Source organism: Mastacembelus armatus, chromosome 13 (genome assembly GCF_900324485.2).
Source record: "Mastacembelus armatus chromosome 13, fMasArm1.2, whole genome shotgun sequence".
In the NCBI taxonomy this organism is placed as follows: Eukaryota; Metazoa; Chordata; class Actinopteri; order Synbranchiformes; family Mastacembelidae; genus Mastacembelus; species Mastacembelus armatus.
The window spans coordinates 5,996,976-6,022,680 of NC_046645.1; the positions used below are offsets into that span (position 1 = coordinate 5,996,976).

The window sequence follows — 25,705 nt, forward strand, 5'->3', positions numbered from 1 at the left end:
CTTTTTCCTTTTTTCACCTTAGAAACTTTTTTTCCAAGGCTTTGTTTGTTTTCCAAAATCACATTATCACTGCAGACAGAATGGAGAATAAGATAATAAGATAATTCACCTCTGAAATAGGCCTCATCCTTTAACATGTATGTTTACAAAATCACTGAACCATGGTTTAGAAAGTTGTGTTAAATGAATGTGTTTAGTGTTTTTAATGGTGTTGTACAGTGGGTGCATGTGGTCAGGATCACATGTTGTGTATGTGGTATCTGAAGGAGCACTGAGCAGGATTCAAAGGGGGTGTAGGGGGCTCCCACACTCACCTTTTAATCAGGTACAACACTGAAATCATCACCCTGAGCTGAAGACTTGATTTTCTCCTGGTCAGGTGGACCAGGTGATTGTCAGTTAATTGTGAGTTTTAGGCATTTTTCAAGAAAGAGCTGGCAAATATTCTGATTTCAGCCTGTCCAGTGTACTAATTTGTTGCTTGTCTGTTTTAGACCATAGAAAACTCAGTATATTTGAGTTTTTAGACTGTTGCTCAGACAAAACAGCATATTTGAAGGTGTCACCTTGGAGTTTGCGAGTTTCTTTTTTAAAATAATGTATTTAATTTAAAAAAACAAACAAATCTATGATGAATTTAATCCGAGGTTGCAGCTCTGCATCTCTCTATCTCTGCTAACCTCTAATGAAATGAGCATTAGTGGAGATTGATTTGTTTTCTCATTTCCTGAACACCCCTCCACCTCCCCTCATACAGGACCCCTGGCGGTCCCCGGACCCCATCTTGAGAACCACTGGGTTTGAGCCATCCCACTCTGCAGGCTCCATGCTACCATTGTCTACCAAGAGAGCGGGCTATTTGCAAAATAAAGGTAGCCCACTGTCTTGGTCTTTAGCCACTATGTGGGCTGATACATCCATATGTAAGCCAGGGATTTCACTGTGAGGCGGAATGAGCGTGTATGCCCAGCGGTAGTCCAGCCCGGGCTCTCCCCACAGACTGCCTCGGTTCTCGGCGCTCGGATGCTGGAAGTCCTCGCCGATAAGGGAACACGTAGGGATCGCAGAGACAGGAGAAGGGACGCGGAAGGAAGGAAGGAGGGATAGGGGAGCTTTTAATACCAAATCGGGACAAATGTTGAGCTAACGGACCGCTCCACCTCTCCTTCTCCTCCCAAATGCATTTGTTTCCTCAGTCGTTTTCCCGTCACTAATTACTCCGCGCTGGGATAAAAGCAGCGGATCTCCTCTCCGGCTCCGAGGACCCTCACGCAGCGGTTTTGTTTGGACGATCATGGATCTAAGTAAAATTGTAAGTGCTGAAGAACTGCTTTGTTTTCTTTATGTAAATAAAACATAACAGCAACAGACAGACCGAGGGGTTTGCATGCTGTTTTTTGTAGATGGGGGGGTGGTGGTGTCCAAAACACATACACCAGGGCTGTTTGCGCGAATACATGCAAGTTGTGCTTAATGCAAGCAGGGACTTGTTGTTGTGCCGATACTGCAGATACATGGGTCCGTGGGAAGTTTGTTTTTTTTTGCTGTGAGGAAGAAGGCATGAAGGTTCTGAGCAGTCAGGCTTTATTCCAGCGTTTTGCAGACAGAGACACAGGAAGAGGAAGATCAGTTTAAAGTCATGTACGTTTAGTGGAAATAATCAGGGAAAGACTCACAGGTGTCCCCTCAGTCACACTGGTGTATTAAACCAGCTGTTGACTAAGGACAGAAAAGTAACACATCTGGTTTTGTGGCTTTCATCGGGTCTGTTTTTGGCTTTTGGATCACGTTTGGGTCTTCAGCTGCAGGTTGGTGGAAAAGGTTCAGCAGAGCACAGCTAAAATGTGCCATGCATGTCAATTACACACTGTCTTGATGTCTGTTGGAGACTAACCTAAAGGCACTCAACGTGTTGATGTGCCAGTACCATTGAATTACACAGATTCAGGCAGCCAGTAACAAATAACTGAACAGCATGGACTTTATTACACATTTGAAAGGCAAAGAAACTTTCACATATCTTGTGTGCATTTGTTTTCCTTTGACTCAGAGTCTGATAGAGGCTAACAGACAGTCTATGTGTCCAGAGTCTACTGGAGCAGGTGCACATAAGCCAAAGCAACAAGACCGGCCTTTGAGTGCCAACATGGATGGATGGGTATACTTTTAGCCCTTGTGTAGGCGTGGGGGATGGTGGGTGAAAACAAACCCAGAGCCCTTTTTCTCAAAGATCTTCAGCAAAAAGAAGAGAAGTTTGTGGAGGAAATACTTTGAGGATTTTATAAAGAAAATAATGATACACGTATATGTGAAGAGGCGCCGGATCCGGGCAATTTTTCAGATGCTGAAAGAGGAAAGTCATTCTCATCTCTGAAATAAATCTCAGCAGCCCACATGAAGTCAGTCGGGGCACATAGCACAGACATGGCGTAGGTGTAGTGATGAAAATACTCCTGCAGTGGATCTCCATTCAGTTGCACTCCTCTTGATGCCTCTTCTCATGGGCTGATTCCTTCCTTTTTTTTTTTTTTAACCACCATGTTTTGGTTTTTTGGCATCTAGTGAGACAGTGGTATGAAAACAAAGTGCAGAGAGATTCCCAGGAAGCAGCCTAAATTCCCACACTGTATAAAAGTTGGTGATGCACAGTTGAGCTTAATGGACCCATTTGGACTGACTGTGCAAGATCCATAATGATGTTGACACTTTTAGAAATATGAGATAAGTGAAGGGCATAAATGCAAGAAATTTCACCAGCCAGAATTAAACCAAGGACATTACATGTTGTGCACTTCAGGTCACTGTCTCTGGCGCCTTGCTTGCATTTCTACAATTAAACTGGCTGTTATGGTTTTTCTCAGAAAAGTTGTAGAAACAAGCAAAGCGTTGAATACTATCATTAAAAACTGGCATATAACTAAAGTTTAAATGATAAGTCAATAAATCAACAATTGTTTTAAAGGTCAGATAATTATTTTAGTCATTTTTTAAGCTAAAACACAAAAATCTTGAAGTGAATGAAACGTGTAAGTGGTGGACTGTTATTTAAGCTATTTAAACCAAATAATTGATCAGTTTATAGAGAAAATGATCAGCAGGTTCATTTGAACCATAATTTTTATGCAGCTCTACATGAAACAAATAGAAATGCATTATTATGGCTAAAATATATGAAAATGTCCACTGATTTGCATCTTCCACATATCTAAAAATAGCAGGTATTAATGTTTGTTATGGGATTAAGTGCCAAACTGTTTCTAAACCTCAAAGCACATACATGTATGGAGGACTGTGTCATCCCCTAACAACATGCCTATTTTTGCCCCCACATAACTTCATTAATGTCTTTAAGGAGACTCGCATGCACACCAAATGATTTCCTGAACAAAGTTTGGTGGTTTTACTACAAGAGTTTTGTGGGGTGGATTAGTTGGTGTCAGATCATTGCATAGGGCTTCCTGAAGTCCTTCAGGAAAACACACACATACAAACTCTGATGTTCACGCATGTTCAGTGTTGAGGAGTAATGAGCAAGTGGGCTGAGGACCCTCGCTGAGCTCTGCAGATGTTTCTTTTATGTGTCTTCATGACATCACAGGTCCTGCAGGACGTTCAGCTTCAGGTCTGAGGTTCCTTCACACCAGGCTGCAGAAAACTGATTTATTAGGAGAGGCCCATAAACCTGCCATGGGAATGCAGAGTTTAATTATGCTGGAGCCCAGCCTTCAGCATATATATGTATGTGTGTGTCTTTAACTGAATGCCACCTTCCACCTCTGCCCTCAGTAACAGAAGCCTGGTGCTCAGAGGGGGCACACTAAATATACTGAAGGTCTATGTTTTCATGCTTTTTAATAGGCCTCCTACTGGGCTAATAGCACCTGCAAATGACCTGTTATTAATAGGATAGAAGATGCTCAGTGCATTTTGCAGAAAACAAGCAGCCAGTCACAGCCTGAAAGGTTTGTATGTTACAGACAAGGTATTTCAGCCCATCAGTCTTCATTCTGTTGATTGGCATTAGGCTGACTATGCTGAGGCAACATTGATGGGGGTCTTAATGTCACTTCTGCATAGAATTCTGAATATTGTGCTGGTAATGGTGCAGTGAAAATGTAGACTGCCTCAATTCCCTCCACTGAAGCCTCTACAGCTTGTGAGCTTCTAAATTTTGTCCTCACAGCTTGGTCTTTGCCTGTGTGCAGGAAAAATAGCTGTTCTAAAAAAGACCAGCATTTTCACTACCTTCCTCTTGTCAGTGCCAGCCAGTCTCCTTTTCAAGAGGTGTGGAGTGACTGTTGTATGGGAGCGGATGTTCATGTCAGATGAAACACATAAAACAGTCCTTAAACAAGCAGCACAGAGGACTCTGTTCAGAAGAGTGACCTTTTGAATTGGGTGGAGTTACTTTTGGAAAACTGTGTGGACCCAAAATATTTTTCCACTTATCTGATTTTTGAATGTGTTGGTAAAAAAAATAAACTGCCTTTTCATGCTGTTGTAATCTATGGTGAGGTAGTGTGTGTACTTCTGTGAAATGCACTCTGGTAAACGAGCTTTTGGTTTCAAGTGTTTATTTTTGGCCATGAAAATTGAACCATGAGAAGGTTGTGTATTTTCACAGAAATGGTCATGTATTTTTAGCCAGGCAGACTTTCCTTTAGAATAATACAAGTAATACTGAAATCATAGAAGCCCTTGGTTGTGTTCGACTGTGTAAACCTTGACCTTAGTCAGAAAACATTAAAGCTGTGATCATTTATATTTTTATGTTAACAAATGGACCAAATTGTTGTGTGGATGTGCAAGAGATTGCTTGTCACCTGACCCTGCAGTTCTCTTCAGCTCTTTGTAGAATTTTAGCTTCTTTCAGCTCGTTGTTTTGGTTTTCTGTGCTGCAACTTTGCTGTTTGGATACCATTAGCATTGTTTCAACAGCAGGAAGCTGCTTTCAGCAAAAACACTCTGACAAAGATACTGTATAGTGTCTGTCCAGCACAGTCAATAACACAGTGTGTAACTAGCTGGCGAACATAGTGCAGCATTTAGCAGCTTAAAAGGCCAACATTTCCTTCACGAATTGGTAGAGACCAAAAACAGGCTAAAAGGAAGTGAATGTTAGATCTACATTTATTGTCTCATGTCATGAATGAATTGTCTAACAAGTTCAATTGAATGCAAATTTAAGAACCTATTTAATGAGTTGTTTACTTCATATCTGTTATTACATTCATAGTGGGTTCAAATTCTGTGCTTTCATTTTATTGTTGTGGTGGCCCTTTGGTTTCTCGTGGCTTGTGCCTTAAATAAAATTAACTGTTTTATATCCAGTTTAACATCCAAGTGAAGTGTTCTAGGTAATTTGGGTAAACTTTGGCTTATTTACAGTATACAGTATATGATTATCTGACTGCTCATCTTCATTGTCTCACATTTCAAGTGTTTTACAGATCTCAGCAGGTACTTTTTCAAGTACACTTTTTTCTTAGAGATGTGAAAGTAAGACCTATGTTGTTATAAAGAGGAATTTTTCTTGAAAGACACCTAGAAACATCTGGCAGGAAATGTGAGAGTGGTAGAACCAATGAAGCGTTCAGTCTGACTGACTGGGTTGATCAAGCAAGGTCTTTAGCTGGTAGTGAGGGAGCTTGGCATTTTTCTGCAGGCAGGCAGGAAATGGGCAGTACAGGGTGTGCCAAGACAGGAATCCTGACTGGGTTCTGTAACCCTTCCCTTCCCATCAACACCACCTCCACTCCCTCAGTGCATCAGCCAAGATGACCAAACCTCCACCGCATTCACAGACAGTCATGTTTTCTGTTTGTGTGCCCCCTCCCCCCCTCCCCTACAGCAGATAGACAAGTCTCAGCAACAGCCACCTGCCTCCGTTATGACCCACCATTCATTCACACAGAATCAGAAGAAAAAGTGTGAAGGATTTTTATGTGTTCTCTGTAGCTTTGGAAACTAGAATTATTTATCGACAGATGGAGTCAGATATGACTGTGAAGAACACTTAAGAGAAAATGCAATTTTCTTGTTCCCATTTGGTGACTTTTCAAAGGCAATAGGTGGTCTGATGAGAGAGACGTGTTTGATTAAAGTCACGGCACTCACAACATAACTCTCAGGTTTTAAAAGGCAAAAACACTTGGATCCATTCATAGTGCTAAATGCTAATAAGCTTGCAGCATCCTGGTTTTCATGGGGTGAAATGTTTGACAACAGTGAATCAGCACTGGATACACCGACTGGGCTCTCTATCCTGTTTAGACTTCTGTTATATAGAGAGTTTACTGAGAAGGACTGCATTTTTATATTGTGGACACCGGTGTCTTTTATGTGAGTCATTATAAATGACTCAAAAAAGCCCAACAAAAAGCTCTAATGTTAAAATACTGGGGGCCATTTTTAAATCATCTAAATGAGGATGTGAACTTGGGCGCTCAAGAACTTTGAAAGTCCATTACCTTACTTGTTCCATATTGTATTTTTGTATTTTTATTTTATTTTTTTCCTTTTTTTGATATCAGAATTTCTCATTACTGAGGGCGATAACTTTATAACAATTTATCAGCTAAAACTGTTAAATCCCCACATTTAAATGGTTTTGCTTGGATTACAGCAGAAATGATCAGTCTATTACCAAAACCCTTTTATTTTCTATCACCTAACTGATTGTTTAATAGTAGAATTGTTTTAGCTCTGGTCCAAATACATTTGAAGGCCACGTGGCTTGTACATTATTGACCTCTGCTTGTTTCATGCTCATAAGTGTGTTGCCTGATAAAGAGGCTTGGATACTTTGGGCTATTGTGTGAAGAGCAGAAACGATAATCTGATAAATGTGAGAATCTGCTCAGTCTATCATGGCTGCTCCCAGCTCTGCCCTTCTAGACCTAAATGACTGGGGTTAGATAATCATAGCACTGTAACTAAGATTCATCAGTCCACTGCCGTACTAAACCATCAGGGTCACACAAGGATACTTCCTGCATTTCATCAAGCATGAGAATTTAAATCCGGTGAGAACAAGTGTTTCTCTGCACCCTTTCATTTGACTCTACTGAGGTTTTCATTTTCTCATGATTGAAAACTACTGGCTGCTGGTTATTGATGTTCGCATAAAATGCGCCACAGCAGAATCAAAAAATATTCACGAGCGTCGTTTTGTCTCTGCTGCCATCACTGAGTGACAGTGATGTGATGACATATTTCCGGGACTAACGTGGAAATCGAATTGCGAAGGCATGCGTTAGTCACTGGCTCTTGCGAATCGGTCAGAGAAGTTGCTCAGAGAAGTGAGGCAAAAGATGGGGAAGTGAGTCAATAGGTGAAGGCTGTTTCATTTAGCAGGCAGAAGATGCTTCCTCTCCCTCTCTCTCTCTCTCTCCTAGGGCGCTGTGCACTGGGCCTTCAGTGGACACAGCAAGGCTACGATCAGCATATCAATGCCCTGCTTTCCACAGAAGCCCCCATGTGGGGCTGCCAAGCCTAACTTAACATGCTTTCAACACTATATCAATAACACTTTGTTCAAAAGCATAGCTCTGGGAAAAAAAAGATGTTTCTTTAGATACCAAGATGAAAATAGTAGTTTTATCTTCAGCTGGTTAGTAATTGAGTGATTTCTTATTATAACTTAAATATAGTTTTATTCTAAATGAGGGGAGGATGAAAGGAAAGTATGAGGGAGGAATTGCAGAGGAAGGGAGTTGAGGTTACCCCCCTGTGGACACAGTGACGTAGGTTTCTGTCCACATTAACCAATCTAATGAGGACTCCCTCCTCCCTGATCTTTGCTCTTTATCCTCACAATCATTCACTTCTCACCTCAGATTTAATTTCTCATCATTTGACTTCGTCAGCTGGTCCGCTCTACAAGGAGCCAATAGGCCATTGATGCATTGATGCCAGCAAGTCACCGGTGCCAGGAGACCCAGGCAGCTGGCACTTTCATTCAACTGAAGCACACAAAGTACAAAGTCTCCCTGTGGGCTAATTGGGTCATCCTCATGTGGGAACCAGTTGCATTAGGACTTTCTCAATCATCCCTTGATTTTTGTGTGAGTGACAGAGAGAAAGGGAGAAGCAAAATGACGAGATCCACGCAACTGATCTAAATGTAACACCACCTGATATCAAAGCTGAAGCATTGCTTCAGTTAAAGTTCAAGTATCATCTTTGCTGTAGTGGCACTTGTACTGATAGCACAAGATCATGTCAACAACCAGGACAGTAACAGGAAATGACAAAAAGCCACTGCCTTATTTGCTAATGCAAGGCAGCTGTGGCCGGAGTGTAAACAAAATGTTTGGGCTAAGCTACACACTGAATCTTATATTCAGACTGAACCTCTTTTATAAAAACATCTGTGTTGGGAGAACAAAGTATTTATTTTGTTAGAAAGGACAACCGTTGTAATGAAAAGTCCTGCCATGCTTTATGTGCTAGAGATGAAAATTAAGCTTGTTCATATACATTTTAAGAACTTTATTCAAACTCTGGCCTTGGTTTTATAAATTTACAAAGCTGTGCGCAAGTTATGCAGATAGACAGATAGTAGCGTCAGTAATTGCAGCTGTCTTTATGATTTTTAATAGGCAGACACATTTTGCAAAAAATGGCCAATATTTCTCATATTGTGCCAAACTCACGAGCACAACTGTACCTGTGCTTACAGGCATCTTGCTACAACTCATATCTCCAGAGTGGCTGAATGACATTTTATCAAAATAGTTTATTCTGTTGACAAACCCTGGACATTATTGCTAAATAAAGGTGTGAGGTCTTACTAAGCAGATGCTTAAATTTAATTCAGTGAACTTTCCATTGTGGTCTTCATCAGGGGAAAAACCGCAGGCTTGACTTACTTAAGGTCTCTTCTGCTCAGCCCGGAGAGCACAGTCTTGCTGTGTTTGACCTTTATAGCACTGACACACACACACACACACACACACACACACACACACACACACACACACATACACACATACAGCAGAGTCTTGGCTCAGGTTGTGCTGTTGATGCAGCAGGACAGGTGTTGGACTCGTAGCTCCAGTTTAATCAACATCGTGCATGTTTAATGACAGGAGCAAAGGCACGGCCAGGCATTATCTTTACCACACGCTGTGGTGTGTCCTTGTCATCTGCAGGATAACAACCTGAGCACAGACCAGTGGATAATGTTAAATTTAGAGTCAGACATGTTTCGACTGCTGAAACCTTTGCGCCCCTCCGGATCTGCTTTCTCCTTTTCTCACACCCTGTGTGCTTCAGTGAATTACTCCTGTGGCTTAATCCAAACCTCACTTGCAAATTAGATTTTTGTGAACACAAAACTCGTGTTTGCCAGTTTGTTCGAACTGGTGATGACATGTCATTCAGATTACACAGGGCTGGTGTGTGAAAGGTGCATTCTGTTGTCTGCTGTTGTTTAGTTGAGGCATTTTTAACCAGATGGTCTAATCCCAACTTTTTTGTTCTGGACTGTGTGTTTTAAGAGATCACACCTATAAATAAAATATTGTCAGGATTTAGTTCCTAGACATATCAGGTTGGGTAGACTGTGTTGGGTTTGTCTTGTCTCAGTGACCTGCGCTCCCAAGTTGTCCCATCCCAGCTCCTCCTCTTCCTCCAGCGGTTCCTCATAGTCAACTTCCAGTACCGACGGCTGACATACTGTAAGAGGAGGAGAGACTCAGGACATCTGTGGGAAGTGAGATTATGAAACGGGCCTCCTGTCCTCTCCTGACCCCAGCCACCACGGCACCCTTGCCAGTGAAAGTGACAAAATGCATGCTTGCATTTATTTTTTTAAAACTGTTGGTGTTTCAGGTCCTTTTTTTGAGCTCAGGGATTTAGACATATGAATTTTTTTTCCTTCTCATATGTAATGTGATATGTCAGCCAGATGCTGCCCCAGATCACCTTGTTTTGAAAACCGTCTGAAATGGCTTAAACGTGTTTCCATATTTATCTCATCTACATCTTTCTGTCTGACCAGTTCAAAACTTTGGTCCAGATTGAAATATCTCAACAACTACTGGGTGAATTATTATGAAATTTCGTACAAACGCTCATGATCTCCAGGGGACACATCGATCTGCTGACTTTTATTCAAGGACTACCATGAGTCTGACAATGGTTTTGAGATATTAAACGCCTGTTTTGATTGAGTTATTCATTTCCCTGCAGAGCATGAATCTTAATGACTTTGTCCATATGTATATATGGAAAAAGTTATAAAGACTTTTGTGGTTCCACTTGTAGCTATTTGTAATATGATAAACTGAGCAGTGAAAGGGACTGCTACTACAAGCTGAAAAGTAAAAACCGATACCGAGAACTGGATGTATGTTAGCCTGTTAAAGCCAAATTGTAGAATAGGCATATCTCTATGAATCCAACAATGCGCCTGTCCACAGTATTTTTGTCTATATGAGTGAAAAGCCCGTGTAACATCCCTAGTGCTTGTGTAATAATATTTTGAGCTGAAGTTGGAAGGGGTTTAGTTTAAGACTGTCCAAAATTCCTCAACAGATTTTACAGCGCAGACAGATATTCCCCTGGTCATCCACATGCTTTTTTATTTAGGCTACCTGCTTACAGACATAATGCTGACTGTGTGTACAAACTTCTACCCTTGGAAAATGCTCAGTTCTCTCAAGAACTTATTTCATATTTGGAGTGACAGGGTTGTGCCGGTGTGGCTTGTACAGAGAAAGATGTGATGGCAGTTGTTTGCCTCTGAGGCCGTCAAGCTCCTAAGAAGCAGAGAGGAGCTCCAACCTCTTAGCTGCTGTGTTGAATACCAACTCTACAGAAAATGGGTCAGTCACCCTTTACTAAGAACATTCCTGCTTCCTCTCCCTCAGGGGGTTAGAAAAGAGAGAAGCAACTTTCTAAAAGGTGAATGGGTGTCAACTTTTACAATAAAACATTTGACACTCCAAGTTTTACGTTTTTTTTTTTTTTTTAACTGTAAGAAGTAGGAACAAAGTTCTGGTGCTGATTTTTATTTTCTCTCTCTCTTTCTCTCTACCCTGTTCTCCTCTGCCCTTCCTTTCCTCTGTTTCACAGGCTGTCAGCATCAATAAGGCCATCAACACACAGGAGGTCGCTGTCAAAGAGAAGCATGCCAGGAATATCCTCACATTGTTGGTCTGTGTGTGTGTTTGCGTGAGGAGGAAAAGTGTGTTTATTCTTGTTTCCGTGTGTGTGTGGTGTGTGTGCGTGCAAGTTGGAGGGTTATGTTAGTGCAAGATGAAAACAAATTTATAGCTCTGCAATCTCCATGTGACTTTGCTTTGCTTACTTAGAGGGACCCCTGTGCATAGTCAACACCTCTTTTGTGTTTTGTTCTTGTTTTTATTAGTAATTACCAAAATCTCTGAGCTGCCAACATGACGACTCGGTTTAAACTGCATGAGTTGTTTGTTTTTTTGCAGAAAATAAGCAGAAAAACCTTTGGCAGTATGGGCATAAAATCTCAGTACTAAATAGTTGAAACTGATATTAAATAAATCAGGTTCTTTGGGTGAGAGTCAGAGTGACATAATGGATGTCCAGACAAGTAGTAATAGAAGTACAGAAAGAAAGGGTGAGAGGTAAGAGACAAATAAAGAGATAATAAATTGTAATGTTAGTCAAAAGCCTGACTAATGCCACAGAATAATGTGTATCACTGCAGTATGACAGTGGGATCCTTGACTGTCCATGTCACCCTGTATCTTGGGGACCCATCATGAAAAAGGTGCTCACACTTTCTGGGCAGCCGTCAACCGGCTTCCACTCTCCAGCAATGCGGTTCTCTGCTGGAAGTTCTGCCACGTCTTCCACAAGCTGCTGCGAGACGGACATCCAAACGTACGTAATGATGACACAGCTGCACAGCTTCTTAGCAGGTCCACCATGGCGTCGTCTCAGTCTATTCATTGTAAAGCAAGTGAATCCAGAAGACTTGTTACCCACAGGAAACTCACCACTTTAGTATTACACCTGATCTTTGTATTAACACTCTTCCCTGCTTGGTCTCCCTCTTCTATTTCTCATGTCATCCCTCCAGGTGATAAAGGACTCCATGAGGAACAAGGCTGATTTAACTGATATGAGCAGAATGTGGGTAAGGACATAGAGATTATTATATTTTGGACTCATATCATAGCATGGAGTCACGGGTCACAAGAAATCGAATCTTTTCATAGCCAGTCATCTTTACTGGTGGCTGCACAGTATTTCACAGTGATGATATAACACAATTCAGTGATTTGATGTCACCCAGTAAAACATGTTCATCTTTAAAAGGTGAATCAGTAAATACAGGAGATACTCATGTCAGCACCACAAGATGTTTACATGTGTCTACATCAGCAGATCTGATGCGTAATAATCAAACCTACACACAGGTGTCAAAACATCAGTGTATGATACACTGCTAAAGCAGGGCACACTCTGCACAGTCATGTACTATGTTCTATCAGCACAAATAAGATTCAGATATCAATAAGTATCTAATCTTATAGTGACCTGTGGTTATGAAGATGTAGAAAAACAGAAATAACCTGATGGACTAAAAAGTAAACTTAAATGGAAGTACAAGTAAAGGTAAACATTTCAAGTTCATAGATTGGTGCTATTGTAATATCACAGTTGGTAATTCTGCCAAATGTGTTACCTACTGCTGCAAGGACTAATCATTTTCATGTAAATGTAAAATCAACTGTAAGCCCAAGCAACCATCAGAAAGAAACACTTGAGCACTACTTAAGATGTAGTTTTGCAACTATCCATGTTAATAATTAAATTACAGCTGTATAATTACCACTTCAGAACCAGCCCCAGTGAGTCAATCAATAACAACAACTTTTATTACCACCCCAAAGCCCTGTCCAAATGGGACATTCGACAGCAGAGGGCAAACTCCACTCCTGACACTATGATTAATGTTTTGGCCATAATTACAACAGCAATTTTAGTTACTTACCATTAAAATTTAATAGTAATTCTGAATAAGACGAAGCTTGTATTTTGTTCACAGGCATTTAAATGTGATTGTTTCTGATCAGCCTGATGTTGTCGAGAGTAAAGGGGCTGAGTGACCTGTGATTGTCAGTGTTCACAACACGTCAGCTCTGAGGCTAAGAGACAGTAATATTACTTAAACAGGTCTGTAGCTTCCTGCTCTCACTTGTGTTTAAGGTGCCTGAGCTGAAATGTGAGTATTAGTGGAGAAATGCTTACTGCATAGATAGGTCTCACTGGTAATTACATGCATTGATCTAGGTGAGCCCAGGTCTCTCCATAGCACTGATGCAGGCAGAAAAGAAATTCCCAGGTTTATTGTGTAAACTTGTATGAATAGAACTTGTGAACAGTCACTCTTCAGTTATGTCTGAAGCGACACTGACAGGTGGATGCCTCTATTTTTTTTATTACTCATTTTCTGCTGAAGTCATCAGGCAGGAGGATACAGGAAATTCGGTTGGTGTGACAGAGGCTGTGGCCCTTGTTTCCTGTTTTGTCATCACCTGCTCCACTCCCAGGCTTGAAGAAAAAGGAAATAAGACACGATTGGCCAAATTACTAAAGCTATTCAACATTGTCCTCACTCTGAGAACAGGGACGTTTCCACACAGGCTGAAGTGAACTGTACCTACTCAGACTCAGCCATTGTTTTTCAGTCAGGACCCTGGAGTGTTGTGGTTGCTGTGGTGCAGTTTAGCTCTCCAGTATGAAAATGTTATTGTACGCTTTCAGCCACAATGAATTCCCTCAGAATACCAAATGATTTGTGTCTTCTTTAACCAGCAGACCAGCATGACTTCCAAGAGGATTAAAGTGAATTTTCTACCTTTGGTCATGTCTCTCCTCCTCTCTCCTAATGTCTCTTTTCACCCTCTTTTCCCTGCTGTCTGTCCCCAAGGGCCACCTGAGTGAAGGCTATGGGAAGCTGTGCAGCATCTACCTCAAACTGCTCATCACCAAAATGGAGTTTCACATCAAAGTGAGTTGACCTGGCCTATAAAATGCAGCACCAGTCTCCCTCATCACTCATTATCTTTGTCTCAGACTCTCCTTTTAGTGCCAGTGTGTCTCTGTGGGGGGCCGGCTTCATAGAGAATTCTGGCTTTTACGCTAATGGCTTCTCAAGAATCTGTAATGTAGTCTCTTTATGAGACTGCTGTGGAGAGACCAAAAGGCGGTGTTGATCTTATCACAGGAAGATGTGGTTAGTTGTTGTGTTGCTTAAGGCTGAAGTCAGTTTGGCAAGATGAAGCCTGAGAATGAGGAGTAATGTGACACTTTGACATATAATACCTTTCATCTACTTTAATAAGAATAACTGTTAAACTCAGACAGTATATATATTATATATACACAATATATTTCAGTAACATAAATAATATTTTAGCATTATTTCAGAAACAAAATCAGTTTGTATGTTTAAAGATCCAGATTGTGTTTTCACTTGTCGCTCTTTTTTTGTTTTTTTTTCCTCTGTGGCGTCTATTAGAAGAAATGTCATTACATCAGCTCCTGTCATTGGCCAGTAAATCTCACAGGAAGCAGAGAAACAGGTTAATAATAATTTGAACCTGTTGTTATGCTACAGTTTTAGATAAATCCAGCAGCCAGTTGACAATTTTTCACATTTAAGCAAATGTTCAAATTTGAAATAACAATTCAATTCACTGTCCTAACCCACTGAACTACCTGGGATAGGCTCCAGCAGATCCCTGTGACCCTGGTTAAGGAATAAGTGGGTGTAGATAATGGATGGATGGATATAAAATAGTATTTATGACAATGCAGCACTTGAATAAGGTCACCATACTTTTGCATTGGTTAAATACCAATTTAATTAACATATCTTTAGTTATAAGCATCAGATCCTGCAACAATTCAATTCACTGTCCTAACCCACTGAACTACCTGGGATAGGCTCCAGCAGATCCCTGTGACCCTGGTTAAGGAATAAGTGGGTGTAGATAATGGATGGATGGATATAAAATAGTATTTATGACAATGCAGCACTTGAATAAGGTCACCATACTTTTGCATTGGTTAAATACCAATTTAATTAACATATCTTTAGTTATAAGCATCAGATCCTGCACGTCGTCTCACGTCAACACACGGCTGAACATTTAAACCTTCCTCCTGTCACTTTCTCTCCAGAACCCTCGTTTCCCTGGCAACCTGCAGATGTCCAATAGACAGCTAGAGGAGGCCGGAGAGAACGACGTTAACAACTTGTGAGTGTTTCGTGCTGTTGTTGTTGTTATTGTTATCACAGGGCCACTGTGCTGTCTGGGCCCCAGGATATTCATGTCAATGTATTTCAGTGACGTCTCAGCTATGGGAAATAAGTGTGAAATAAATGAATAAATAAATACTGCATGAATATTTTAATCAGTGGTGACATGAAGATGCCAAATGAAACTATTCATAGTGGGATGTTTTTGGATTTAAATGATTTTAATAATCATATAAGGCCTTTCCTTCATGCTGTCATGGAATTAAAAGGTTTGGACAAAACATCTAATATAGAATAATCATGAATTAATATTAATAAGAATAACATGCTAGTATAATGAAAGCACAGTACTGGGTTTGACACATGATTCTGTTTTTTAAACTCCCCTGTAAATTGTTTAGTTTTGTTCATTTGTTTAACAAGATACCTGCTTTAACACGTCTGTGCCAGTGCTTTCCAGTGTTTTTGGATTGGGTGGAGTTAAATCAACATGTGATTTTTCTTTCTCAGATCTTCTATTTTTCCAAAGCCTGGAGCAATGAAAGTATCTAATATTTTAGTCCAGGTTTAAACATGACTTGGCTAATCACAATGCAGGAAGGAAATCTCTCCTTTGTCATAAATACTATTTTAGTGTAAGCGTGAGCGTCCTGGTGCTCAGGAACAGGAAAACACTCATCTGCAATTAAAAAAGAGAAAGTGTGCGTAAACAGGGAAATTACCACCTGGTACCCTTGACATTTGATCTGTGTGTATTTGCTAAAAGCCTGTAAAATGGGAATTACTGTCTCGCCCCTTCTAGCTTCCAGCTGACGGTAGAGATGTTTGACTACCTGGAGTGTGAGCTCAACCTCTTCCTGGGCGGTAAGTGTTTCTGGCCTGACTGGATTTTATGTGCAATCAGCTGTGCTTATCAGAGCCAGCCCTCGCACACACAGATTGATGCACACAGGTTCACGGTCTAACAGACAGGAAGACGCAGTGGGGCTGATCTATGTGCTGTACAGGAATAGACACTTTGGCAGACAGATGTGAACTGATGATATCGACAGTGTCATTAAAGCTACACCTCTTCTGCCCCTGCTGCGAGGCTGTTAGTAGTTACATACTGTAACATAGCCCTGCTGTTGTCTGGGTGAGTCATCCTGGGTTAATATCACTTAAAGTATGACCTAGCTAAAAATAGACAAGTGGGATGTGCTCAGACGATACTGGAAAAAGTGCACACACTCCCATTCATAAATGAACAGGAGGAAATTAAATTCTGGTTTCTATTTGTCATGCACTTTGTTCTGCATCCTGGTGATGGTATTTTCTCCCCTATGCCTCCTTTTCTTCTTTCTAGACAAATAAAGACATCAGTCAAAACCATATCCTTACATTAATGTTCAGGGCAGAATGACAAACTTTTCCTCTTAAGTCTTGATATTTTTATAAACTTTGTGTTTTCTCTGAACAGATATTCAATTTTACATACAAAAAACCTCACAACACACTAATCTGTGATACCTCACACCCAAATGTCAGAGCCTTTTTTGGTCTGGCTTATTTAAAAGCATTACGTCATCAAGGGGTAAAGAGGCCAGTCCTGGGGTGTGTGTTTGTTTGTGTATTTTTCTGTGTGTGTTTTCTTGCTGTGCAGGAAACCACGCCTCTGCAGTGCACAGAGGCTCTCAGGGCCTGGCTTTGGGGATGTTTGTGAGCAGGGCGGCAGGGAAATGAAAGAGGGGCGTAATGATGGCGGCAGAGAGGGAGTCAGACAATCCTGTTAGTGTTTCAGGTTGCTGCTCCCTCTCCACTCTACTTTCAACCTGTTCCTTGCCTTCACAAGACTGAGCTGTGTGCTGCTTTCAGGCACTTTTATTCATTTTTGTGGCCAAGGCAATGAAATGAGTTTACATAAATAGTTACTGATGTGTGTGTTTGTGTGTGTGCGATACACTGATCATGTGATTACATCTATTGATCCAGTGTGTGCTTCTCTCGCCCCCCTCCCAGTATTCAGCTCTCTGGACATGTCACGGTCGGTGTCAGTGACGGCGGCTGGTCAGTGTCGCCTGGCCCCCCTCATCCAAGTCATCCTGGACTGCAGTCACCTCTATGACTACACTGTCAAGCTGCTGTTTAAGCTGCACTCTTGTGAGTGACACACACACACACACACACACACACACACACCTGTTCGTTAAACTACACAACTACAAGCTTCACTGTTTTTGTTGCAAATGTTCTGCATTTCAGCGCTTATTGGAAAACCTCAATTTTAGCGATCTAGTGATTTGTAAGTGCAATGCCACCTATTTTAACAAAATCTCTTTATTGCACAAGCTCCTTGTAAATCACCTATTTCAAAGCTATTAATGAGCGAGGTGCACATTTGTGTGATTTGGTTATTAAGACAGTCAGTAGCCTGTTAAACAGTTTAAAAAGACTTTGTATGTGTAAATTGAATTTACAAGGTGTGACCCAAGATTAAAAACACCAGAGACCATGAAGTCCAACAAATTTAGCAGGGTCAGCAGTGCGACTGCAGCTGCTGATGAATTATATTTATGAATCTGCTGGTTATATTCAGAGTTATTTATTTAGTCTGTACAACGTCAAAAATAGTGACAAATGCCCACTACAATTTCCCACAGTCACAATCTTAAATTCCTTCTCTTATCCAACCAAAATCAGCAGCAAACACACATTTGTCATTTTTACTAAAAAGCGATGAATCTATTATATATAACTTTTAATTCAACAACATTACTGAAGTTGCAGTCAGTATATGTATTCCTGGAACTGAAAGAGTTATTATAGAAAATATTAATCCTAAGTATCCTCAGATTTGAAAAAAATGTAATGTGCACGGATACATCAAATTGGTCCCACTTTTCTTTAAAGATTCAAAACTAACATGCTCTTTTCTGAGTTAAAGAATTTTTCCAGATCCTTGGACTTTCAAAGACCGACTGGTTAAACTCAAAATACATGTGGTTCAGGTTTAGGACTTTTTTCAGTTTTAGATAAGTGCAGACTTTGGAGATTTTTAAGGGTTTAACTTGCCAGTTTTCATATAGTCATGCACAAATCCCATAATATACCTGAACAGGTTTGGTGTTCTCGTCATGAGTCTTGGTGTTTTGTGTGTTCCTGCAGGCCTTCCAGCAGACACTCTCCAGGGCCACAGAGATCGCTTCCAGGAGCAATTTAAGAAGTATGAAGTTCACTTGCAGTCGCACGCACAGACAGAAAACTGTCGGTCACAGCTTCACTGTACCCTCTGACTGAGTGTGACCTCGATGACTAAGCTCTTAGCACCATGTTGAATGGATTTTCAATGTCAAACACTTCTTCTCTGTCTGAACTTTCTCACTCTGATTTTTTTTTTATCTCTCTACTCTTCCTTCTGCCTGTCCTTATCTCTCTTTCTCAGGTTAAAGAGTCTGTTTTATCGCTCCAGTAACTTGCAGTATTTCAAGAGGCTGATTCAGATTCCACAGTTGCCTGAGGTGAGGGCTGCCATCACTAATTCCTACATTTTCCACATTTCAATCACATCTAAGCCTCAAGTTGATCCATCTCAGTTGTTTCAGGTTTCTGTCCAGCAATTTTTAAATTCCACTAGAGATGTTTGGGATGTTTTGTTTTTTTATAGACTATAAAGCAGCTATTAATTGGTGATCAAGTATTGACAGCATCTTAGAGCATCTTTTTATCTCTCTTTCTTTTTATATCAACTTCTCAGCTTGGATCAACCCTCCTTTGTTTTAACCGACATGCTCAGGCTGTAGCAGCATATACACTGTATGTTCATTATGTAGACAAAATAGAAATGAGAAATAAGACATGTTGCTCTTTCAGCTCAAAGTAAATGTGCTCGGATCTCTTTGCACTACAGCTCATATAAAAACATATGTTACACATCTTTGAATCTGCACTCATCTGCTCTTTGTTCTAACTAAACAAATTTACGTTTCCAAATGACATTTTTTCTTTTCACTCTTTAAAGCTTTTGTCTTTATTCTTGTATGTAATCATACTGAGCATGTTAAACCTCACTCTGACAAGTTTCTATAGACACTAAATTCCTGACACAACTCAAATGGTTAACCCGGTTTTCATGTGGGATGTAGGCACCAGATATTTATTTAATTTAGACCTAAATAGGAAAAATACACATCTATGTACTTTTTGTTGCTTAAACCTAAAGAATGTGATTTTCAAAGGGTGAAGACATTTTGGGACATTTCTAGCTGCTTTGATCACATCCTTCTCCTAATTCTGTGAAAACCCAAAACAAAAACTATTTTAAAATAATGTGATTCAATTTGTGTTTTCTGAATTTTCAGAACCCTCCGAACTTCCTGCGTGCATCAGCTCTGTCAGAGCACATCAGCCCTGTAGTCGTGATCCCCGCAGAGTCGTCGTCCCCGGAGTCAGAGCACGTGGTGGAGACAGACGACCTGGTGGACACAGACATCCCTGTGCTGCCGGTACATAAACAAGTAGCCCTGACTGGTATCTTCTTAAATGTGATCCATCTGTGTGCTGCTGTAATAGGCAATCAGAATTTTAAGGATGTTGTGTTTGTGGGAGAAGGAAAACCAGAGGAGATGAAACTGGAAATAGCCTGGTTCACTGGAAGACTCTTCTATGACAACCACATATTTTTCTCATTCTTGGGGAAATTACTCCAAGCATCTGGTTTATATTAGTACTGGCATGCCATGGTGTTAATGATATTAACGTTCACAAAGCTGGTTGTTGAAGGAAGAGGAAAAAATAACAATGACTTGTGAACACAAGATAATGGACTAATGAATGGCATCATGGACCAACAGTCCAGCTGCAAAACACCTGGATCACAAATTCTGCATTGGAAAGTTTTTTTGTTTTTTTTTTTTTAGCTGTAAATCCCAGACAGTAGATTTGAAACAGTTATGACTGTTTCATAAGATCACGATGCTGCCAACTTCAAAATTCCCATGATACTTCTTTTTCTTATTTTTTGTAAATGCTCTTGTTTCAAACACACAGGCCGCTGTGGAGACCAAGTTTGACGATTTGTTTGGCACCTCTGCTGCTGTAGATCCCTTCAACTTCAACAGCCAGAACGGCATGCGCAAGGACGACAAGTAAGGCTGTATGATTATAGCTGTCATAATCTAAAATTCACCAAGTTATTCTATTATTAGTCTCCATACACTTGACTGTTTATCCAATTACACCATCACGTACTCACAAACTCTCTTAACTGCACAAACTTGTTATAGATCTCAGTCAGTAGTTATAGCCAAAAGCCAGGATAATAAGAAAATGCTAATATATCAGTCAGTGAGCAGCATAGTGCTCTGACAGAGAGTAAGAGGTCCAGGCTACAAAAAGTTAGATGCTAAAAAAAGATAAGTTTCTAAAGTGAAGAGGTCTGTGACTAATATGTGACTCAATTTTTGAATTTTCTTTGTACCTAAAAGATAATTCCAAGTTAGAGGAAATGGTGAACGCCACATATTTTCTTAAATCTCCTTCAGATGCCATTTAAGAATGAATTTATTAAAAGACTGTTTTTTGCCTGAGAACTATTTATTTACAAAACATGGCTAAATCTTGAATCTGCTCCAAGTTAAAATTCACAGCACAAATGTGATTATTTGCTTTAATTACAGTTGTGTTGTATATATTGAAGAGTGCATCAAACAGAAGCTCAGTGATGACAGTCATGAGTGACAATACTGTTTATTTTTTTATTTGTTTAATGAGGGATATTTTGTTCATTTCCTCCAGAGACCGTCTGATTGACCAGCTGACAAGGGAGATCCAGGCCCTGAAAGAAGAGCTGGAGTCTTTCAGACTAGAGGTAACAGCAGGGTGGGGCCATATTCATCTTTTTCCATCGTTACTACTTTTTTCCTTGCTTCATTCCCTTGCTGTCTCCATGTACCACCAGAGCAGTCGGTTGTGTCAGGCGCTGAGGGGGCGTGTCAGCGAGCTGGAGGCAGAGCTCGCCGAGCAGAGCCACCTGAGGCTGCAGGCGGTGGGAGAGAGCGAGTTCCTGAAGGCTGAGCTGGACGACCTGCGGAGGGCCAGGGAGGACACGGAAAAGGAGCAGCGGAGTCTGACAGAGATAGAAAGTAATGCGATAATGCACAATAAAGACTTTACTAAGAAATATAGACTGGAAAACGTTTTTTAGGTGAAACAATAAATGATAAGTTGTATTTAAAGATGCTTTAAAGGAGAGGTTATCTCCTCTGGAAATTCAAATTACTTAAGTTACCAAAACTAATGGATGATGAAAATAACACAAGAGAAAACCTGCAAAATTTGTTTAGAGTGAGTCAAAGCTCAAGTAAACTGAAAAATAAAATTTGTTACATGCACATCCATGTACCCCTCATGGTATTGCCTCATCTGCTGAAGTGTTTTTGTTGGTTTCTGGCTTTATGTGTTTGACACTAGGAAAAGCACAGGCCAATGAGCAGCGGTACACCAAACTGAAGGAGAAGTACACAGAGCTGGTCCAAGGTCATGCGGACCTGTTACGGAAGGTGAGCAAGACACAAAGTGTTTTTTAAATCCTTCTCTGCACCCTTGTACCCAACAATAAAATTTAAATGAAGTGCTAGCTCTTACTGTCTCTTCTGTTTCCCCCAATCTGAGGATCCAGCCTCTGTTCTAATTATTTTGGTCTGTTTCTCTGTGTGTCTGCGTCTCTGTGTGTGCAGAATGCAGAGGTGACCCGGCAGATGACAGTAGCTCGGGCGGCTCAGGATGAAGTGGAAGCAGTGAGGAGAGAGATGCAAGAGAAGGTGAAGGCTGCCCAGGAAGCTGCAGACAGACAGGTGAGGAAATAAATGTCTTGATTACTCTGCAGTGATGTAGCCACATGCATTCAACTCAGTGTTTGGAAGCCAAATAATTTACTGGGCATCCAACAGTGATGTGGCAGAAGATTCAAACTATATTACAGTAGGATGTATGCAGAGCTTTGACAGTGAGGAAAATAATTAACTTAAAATTTGATTTTTGCAGCCGCCCAGTGGCGTCATCTGGTTACAGAATAACTCACACACCAACTTGCTTAGAGAAATTGATTCATTTGGTTATGTATTTTAAAACTGTCCAAAGCTGTAAACTTCAGTCGTGTGTCAGAGCTGAGAAATGTTGAGAGATGAAGCTGGTGTGAGCTGAGATTTTGACTTTTGTTCTTCAGGAGCGGGGACAACTGGAGGAGCTTCAGGAGCTCCAGAAGCAGCTGGTGTCCAGCCAGGTGGAACTGGACTCCCTGAAGACCACCATGGCCTCATCACAACAGGTCACACACCTCTCAAATGTTATTCCTTACACAGCAGGATCGAAAGAGCCCAGAATCACTGTGAACATTTACTGAACCAATCGATAACACAAAACCCAAATTGTGTGCCTTTAAAAATATATAGGTCCAAAGTTTCATGGAGGACATGAAACATACAGATGTGGTCAATCCTAAAGGGGCACAGTCTAGATAAAATCTATTAATGGGCTGCTGACATCAGGCTCACTCTAGTTATCAATTATTTGATTATTTCACTTGCACTCCACTTTTACAGTGGTAGTTACATCTTTGGTGCACGCCTCCAGCAACTCTCAAAGGTTGATCACATTAACTGACTCTTCCTTAGACTTGTTCTCAGAAACACATTTAATTTTGAGAAGTGGCTTTTTTAACGTATTAATAATCCCAGAACAAAAGACACAGATAATATCATTCTGAATCCTGGATCAGACATGTCGAGGACAATTTTTTTTACACTGTTGTAAATTCTGATTTTAAGTGGTAGCACTAGATCCTGGATCCTGACTATGATGTTGGCAGCTGAGCTTCTATCAATGAGTCTCTGCAGTGAAACATCATCATCGAACAACATTTTCCATTCTCTGTCACACTCACACTCCTTAAAACACTTAGAAAACTGTTTCTGTGCTTCTTTTCACTTCAAAATCCCTGTCTGTCATTCACACAGTCACTCCCCCCATTTATCGTCCCTCTTAGTCACCAACTGTTCTTCTACAGAAACCATTATCTCATCCAGTTTCTGGCAGGATTGATATGCTAATACACTTCTTTGACATCAGTGATTGAATGAATTGGCTTTCATAGTTGGGAACATTGTTAAAATAGAAGCAAAACTGTTCCTCCTCTACTTTTTTCCTAATCCAGTCTCCTTCCTGTGTTTGTCATCTCTTCACGACTGAGCCAATTGGAGCTTACAGGTTCCAAGCTGATGTTTATAATAGTCGACTGAAGCCATTTATTTTAAAAAAAAAAGTCCAGAATGAAAACGGAAGCAGTAAAATCCCATTGAAACAACTGCTTGAATAAACGCTGATGTTAATGTACATTAGTAGATCATCTCATCCTAAGTATAAGGTTTATTCATTTATTTTTTGTGGTAAAATGTGTTTCTGACAGTAGCTATTAACCCTGCCAACCCCAGTGACTGATTGTCTCTCCCCAGGGTCCTGATCTCAGATGTTTCTCTATACATTCACCATTCCCTGAGCATCTCATCTGTTACTCAGCCTCCCACTCCCGTTGTCATATTTTTGTTGCTCCTACTTATCAACTCTGTCAGTCTTTCTGTCCTCCTCCGTCTCTCTAATCTCCTTCATCCATTTTACACAGCAGCTCACATTTTATCGCACTTGTCACATACTTCCAGTGTCCAGCCCTCACTAGCTCCTGTCATGCAGTTTCAAAATGTTTTTGTGCACACACCTCATTGTTTGAGTCATGCTTACAAAGTGAGGACAGTCAATAATCCAGTATGCAAGATCTGATGTAACTTCACTGTTTCACCATAATTCATGACTGTTGCATTGCAGCCAAGTTGCATGACCACAACTTCTTAGTATGACTTTGATTATAAGCTTGACCTCAACCCAAACCTCTCTGGAGGCCATCTGCCTCTCCATAATGTTTGAAGATAGTGTTTTCCATTCCACATCCTCACATGTCCTGAAACCCTCAAATTATCCAGCCCTGTTAATTGTGCTTTGAAATCATCATCTTTTGTTTTGTCTTTTTTGTTTGTTTGTTTATTGCTACAAATTGTTTTTTCCTCCATGCAGTCGAGTGCAGCGCTGAGCACTCAGCTGGCCACCCTGGCGTCTGAGAAAGCCGACCTGGTGCAGTCCTTGACGAAGGTGGAGGCAGAGCTGGTGGCCCGTGGGAACGAGTTAGAGAGAGTCCAAAGCTCACTGGCGACAGAGAGAGAAAGCGGGGTGAAGACTGCAGAAGCCCTACAGAATCAGCTTAATGAGAAGGTGAAGGGCTGTAACTTCTTTAATTAGATTTCTTAATGAGCACCTTTAATTAGCTGTAATACATCAAGCAGACTTTTCAGTACCAAGTGATAAAACCAATGAAACCTGGTGTGTCCAATGAATATCTTAATTCTTCCTTTTAGCTCAACCATGTCCGTGTGTAATTGTGTCCACAGGAGAGCAGGGAGCAGGCTTTGGAGAGCCAGCTGGTTGCAGCTCGCTGGTCCAGTCTGCAGGGAGCTGTGGAAGAGGCAGAGAAAATCATCCAGGACTCACTGTCTCAGATAGACGACCCGGCACACATCAGCTGCACCAGCTCTGCAGGTCAGGAGCTAATGTTTTAATTCTATAACAACTCTGTAATAAAACAGGATTATGCTGCTGTTATTCAGTGAAGGAACATGTATTGGTAAGTCTACTGTGTGTGCTTGCATGCCTTACCTCTCATCTCATTGCCTTGTCTTTGTGTGTGTGTGTGTGTGTGTGTGTGTGTGTGTGTGTGTGTGTGTGTGTGGTGTGTGTGTGGGTGTGGGTGTGGGTGTGGGTGTGGGTGTGGGTGTGGGTGTGGGTGTGTGTGTGTGTGTGTGTGTGTGTGTGTGTGTGTTTAAATAAATCTATACAGACTACTTAGCATCCAGATGCCAGGCCTCTTTAGACTGTCTGGACCGGCTCCATTCTGCCAGAGAGGCCTTCATAGCAGACAGCACAGGTGAAATGACTCATTCTACCTTTGTAACCAATGCATTATATGTGGTTTTGCTTAACAACCAAAGACTTTGAAATTTTTAAAGAGCATTTGCAGCCAATTTTGTCTTATTGGGTCACTGCTCAAGTTGACGATGGCTTGTTACTGGACTCAATTTAACTATATTAATGATAAATATGAATCATGAAAACGTGGCGGGTAAAGGCTGATATGAGGAACCAGGCTGTGATGAATTAAATATTTTAATGCAATTCTCAACTGAAAAACAAGTTTGGGTTCTTGTAGTTCTGCATTTTTTAGTAAAAACATAGCTACTGTTCTCAGCAAACTGTCTTAAATGCTAAAACAGTTGTTGTAAGGTAAAATGTCAACTTTCCAAAACAGCAATAGAAATAAGGTGACCAAAGTTGTATATGCGTATGTGTTTCTGCTGTGTGTGCAGGTGT

At 40.8% G+C, this 25,705-nt stretch overlaps 1 protein-coding gene across 3 annotated transcripts in view; it reads left to right on the top strand.

Annotated features, from left to right (window-relative positions):
- The window catches only part of hip1 (huntingtin interacting protein 1), a 40,955-nt gene that overhangs the window by 6,552 nt on the left and 8,698 nt on the right, over positions 1–25,705 (top strand). Inside the window, exons 1-20 of one of the 3 annotated variants that reach the window (XM_026319859.1) lie at positions 794–1,312; positions 11,083–11,146; positions 11,726–11,868; positions 12,068–12,124; positions 13,925–14,005; positions 15,181–15,257; positions 16,062–16,123; positions 17,258–17,398; positions 18,404–18,461; positions 18,681–18,756; positions 19,597–19,740; positions 20,285–20,382; positions 21,032–21,104; positions 21,195–21,378; positions 21,686–21,795; positions 21,973–22,089; positions 22,461–22,562; positions 24,359–24,553; positions 24,730–24,877; positions 25,176–25,262. In XM_026319859.1, the coding sequence (XP_026175644.1) occupies positions 1,295–1,312; positions 11,083–11,146; positions 11,726–11,868; positions 12,068–12,124; positions 13,925–14,005; positions 15,181–15,257; positions 16,062–16,123; positions 17,258–17,398; positions 18,404–18,461; positions 18,681–18,756; positions 19,597–19,740; positions 20,285–20,382; positions 21,032–21,104; positions 21,195–21,378; positions 21,686–21,795; positions 21,973–22,089; positions 22,461–22,562; positions 24,359–24,553; positions 24,730–24,877; positions 25,176–25,262 (2,035 nt within the window). In that variant the 5' untranslated portion in view covers positions 794–1,294. Of the gene's footprint in view, positions 1–793; positions 1,313–11,082; positions 11,147–11,725; positions 11,869–12,067; positions 12,125–13,924; positions 14,006–15,180; positions 15,258–16,061; positions 16,124–17,257; positions 17,399–18,403; positions 18,462–18,680; positions 18,757–19,596; positions 19,741–20,284; positions 20,383–21,031; positions 21,105–21,194; positions 21,379–21,685; positions 21,796–21,972; positions 22,090–22,460; positions 22,563–24,358; positions 24,554–24,729; positions 24,878–25,175; positions 25,263–25,705 lie in introns of those variants that run through there. The other 2 variants (XM_026319840.1, XM_026319849.1) reach the window with 2 other exon arrangements.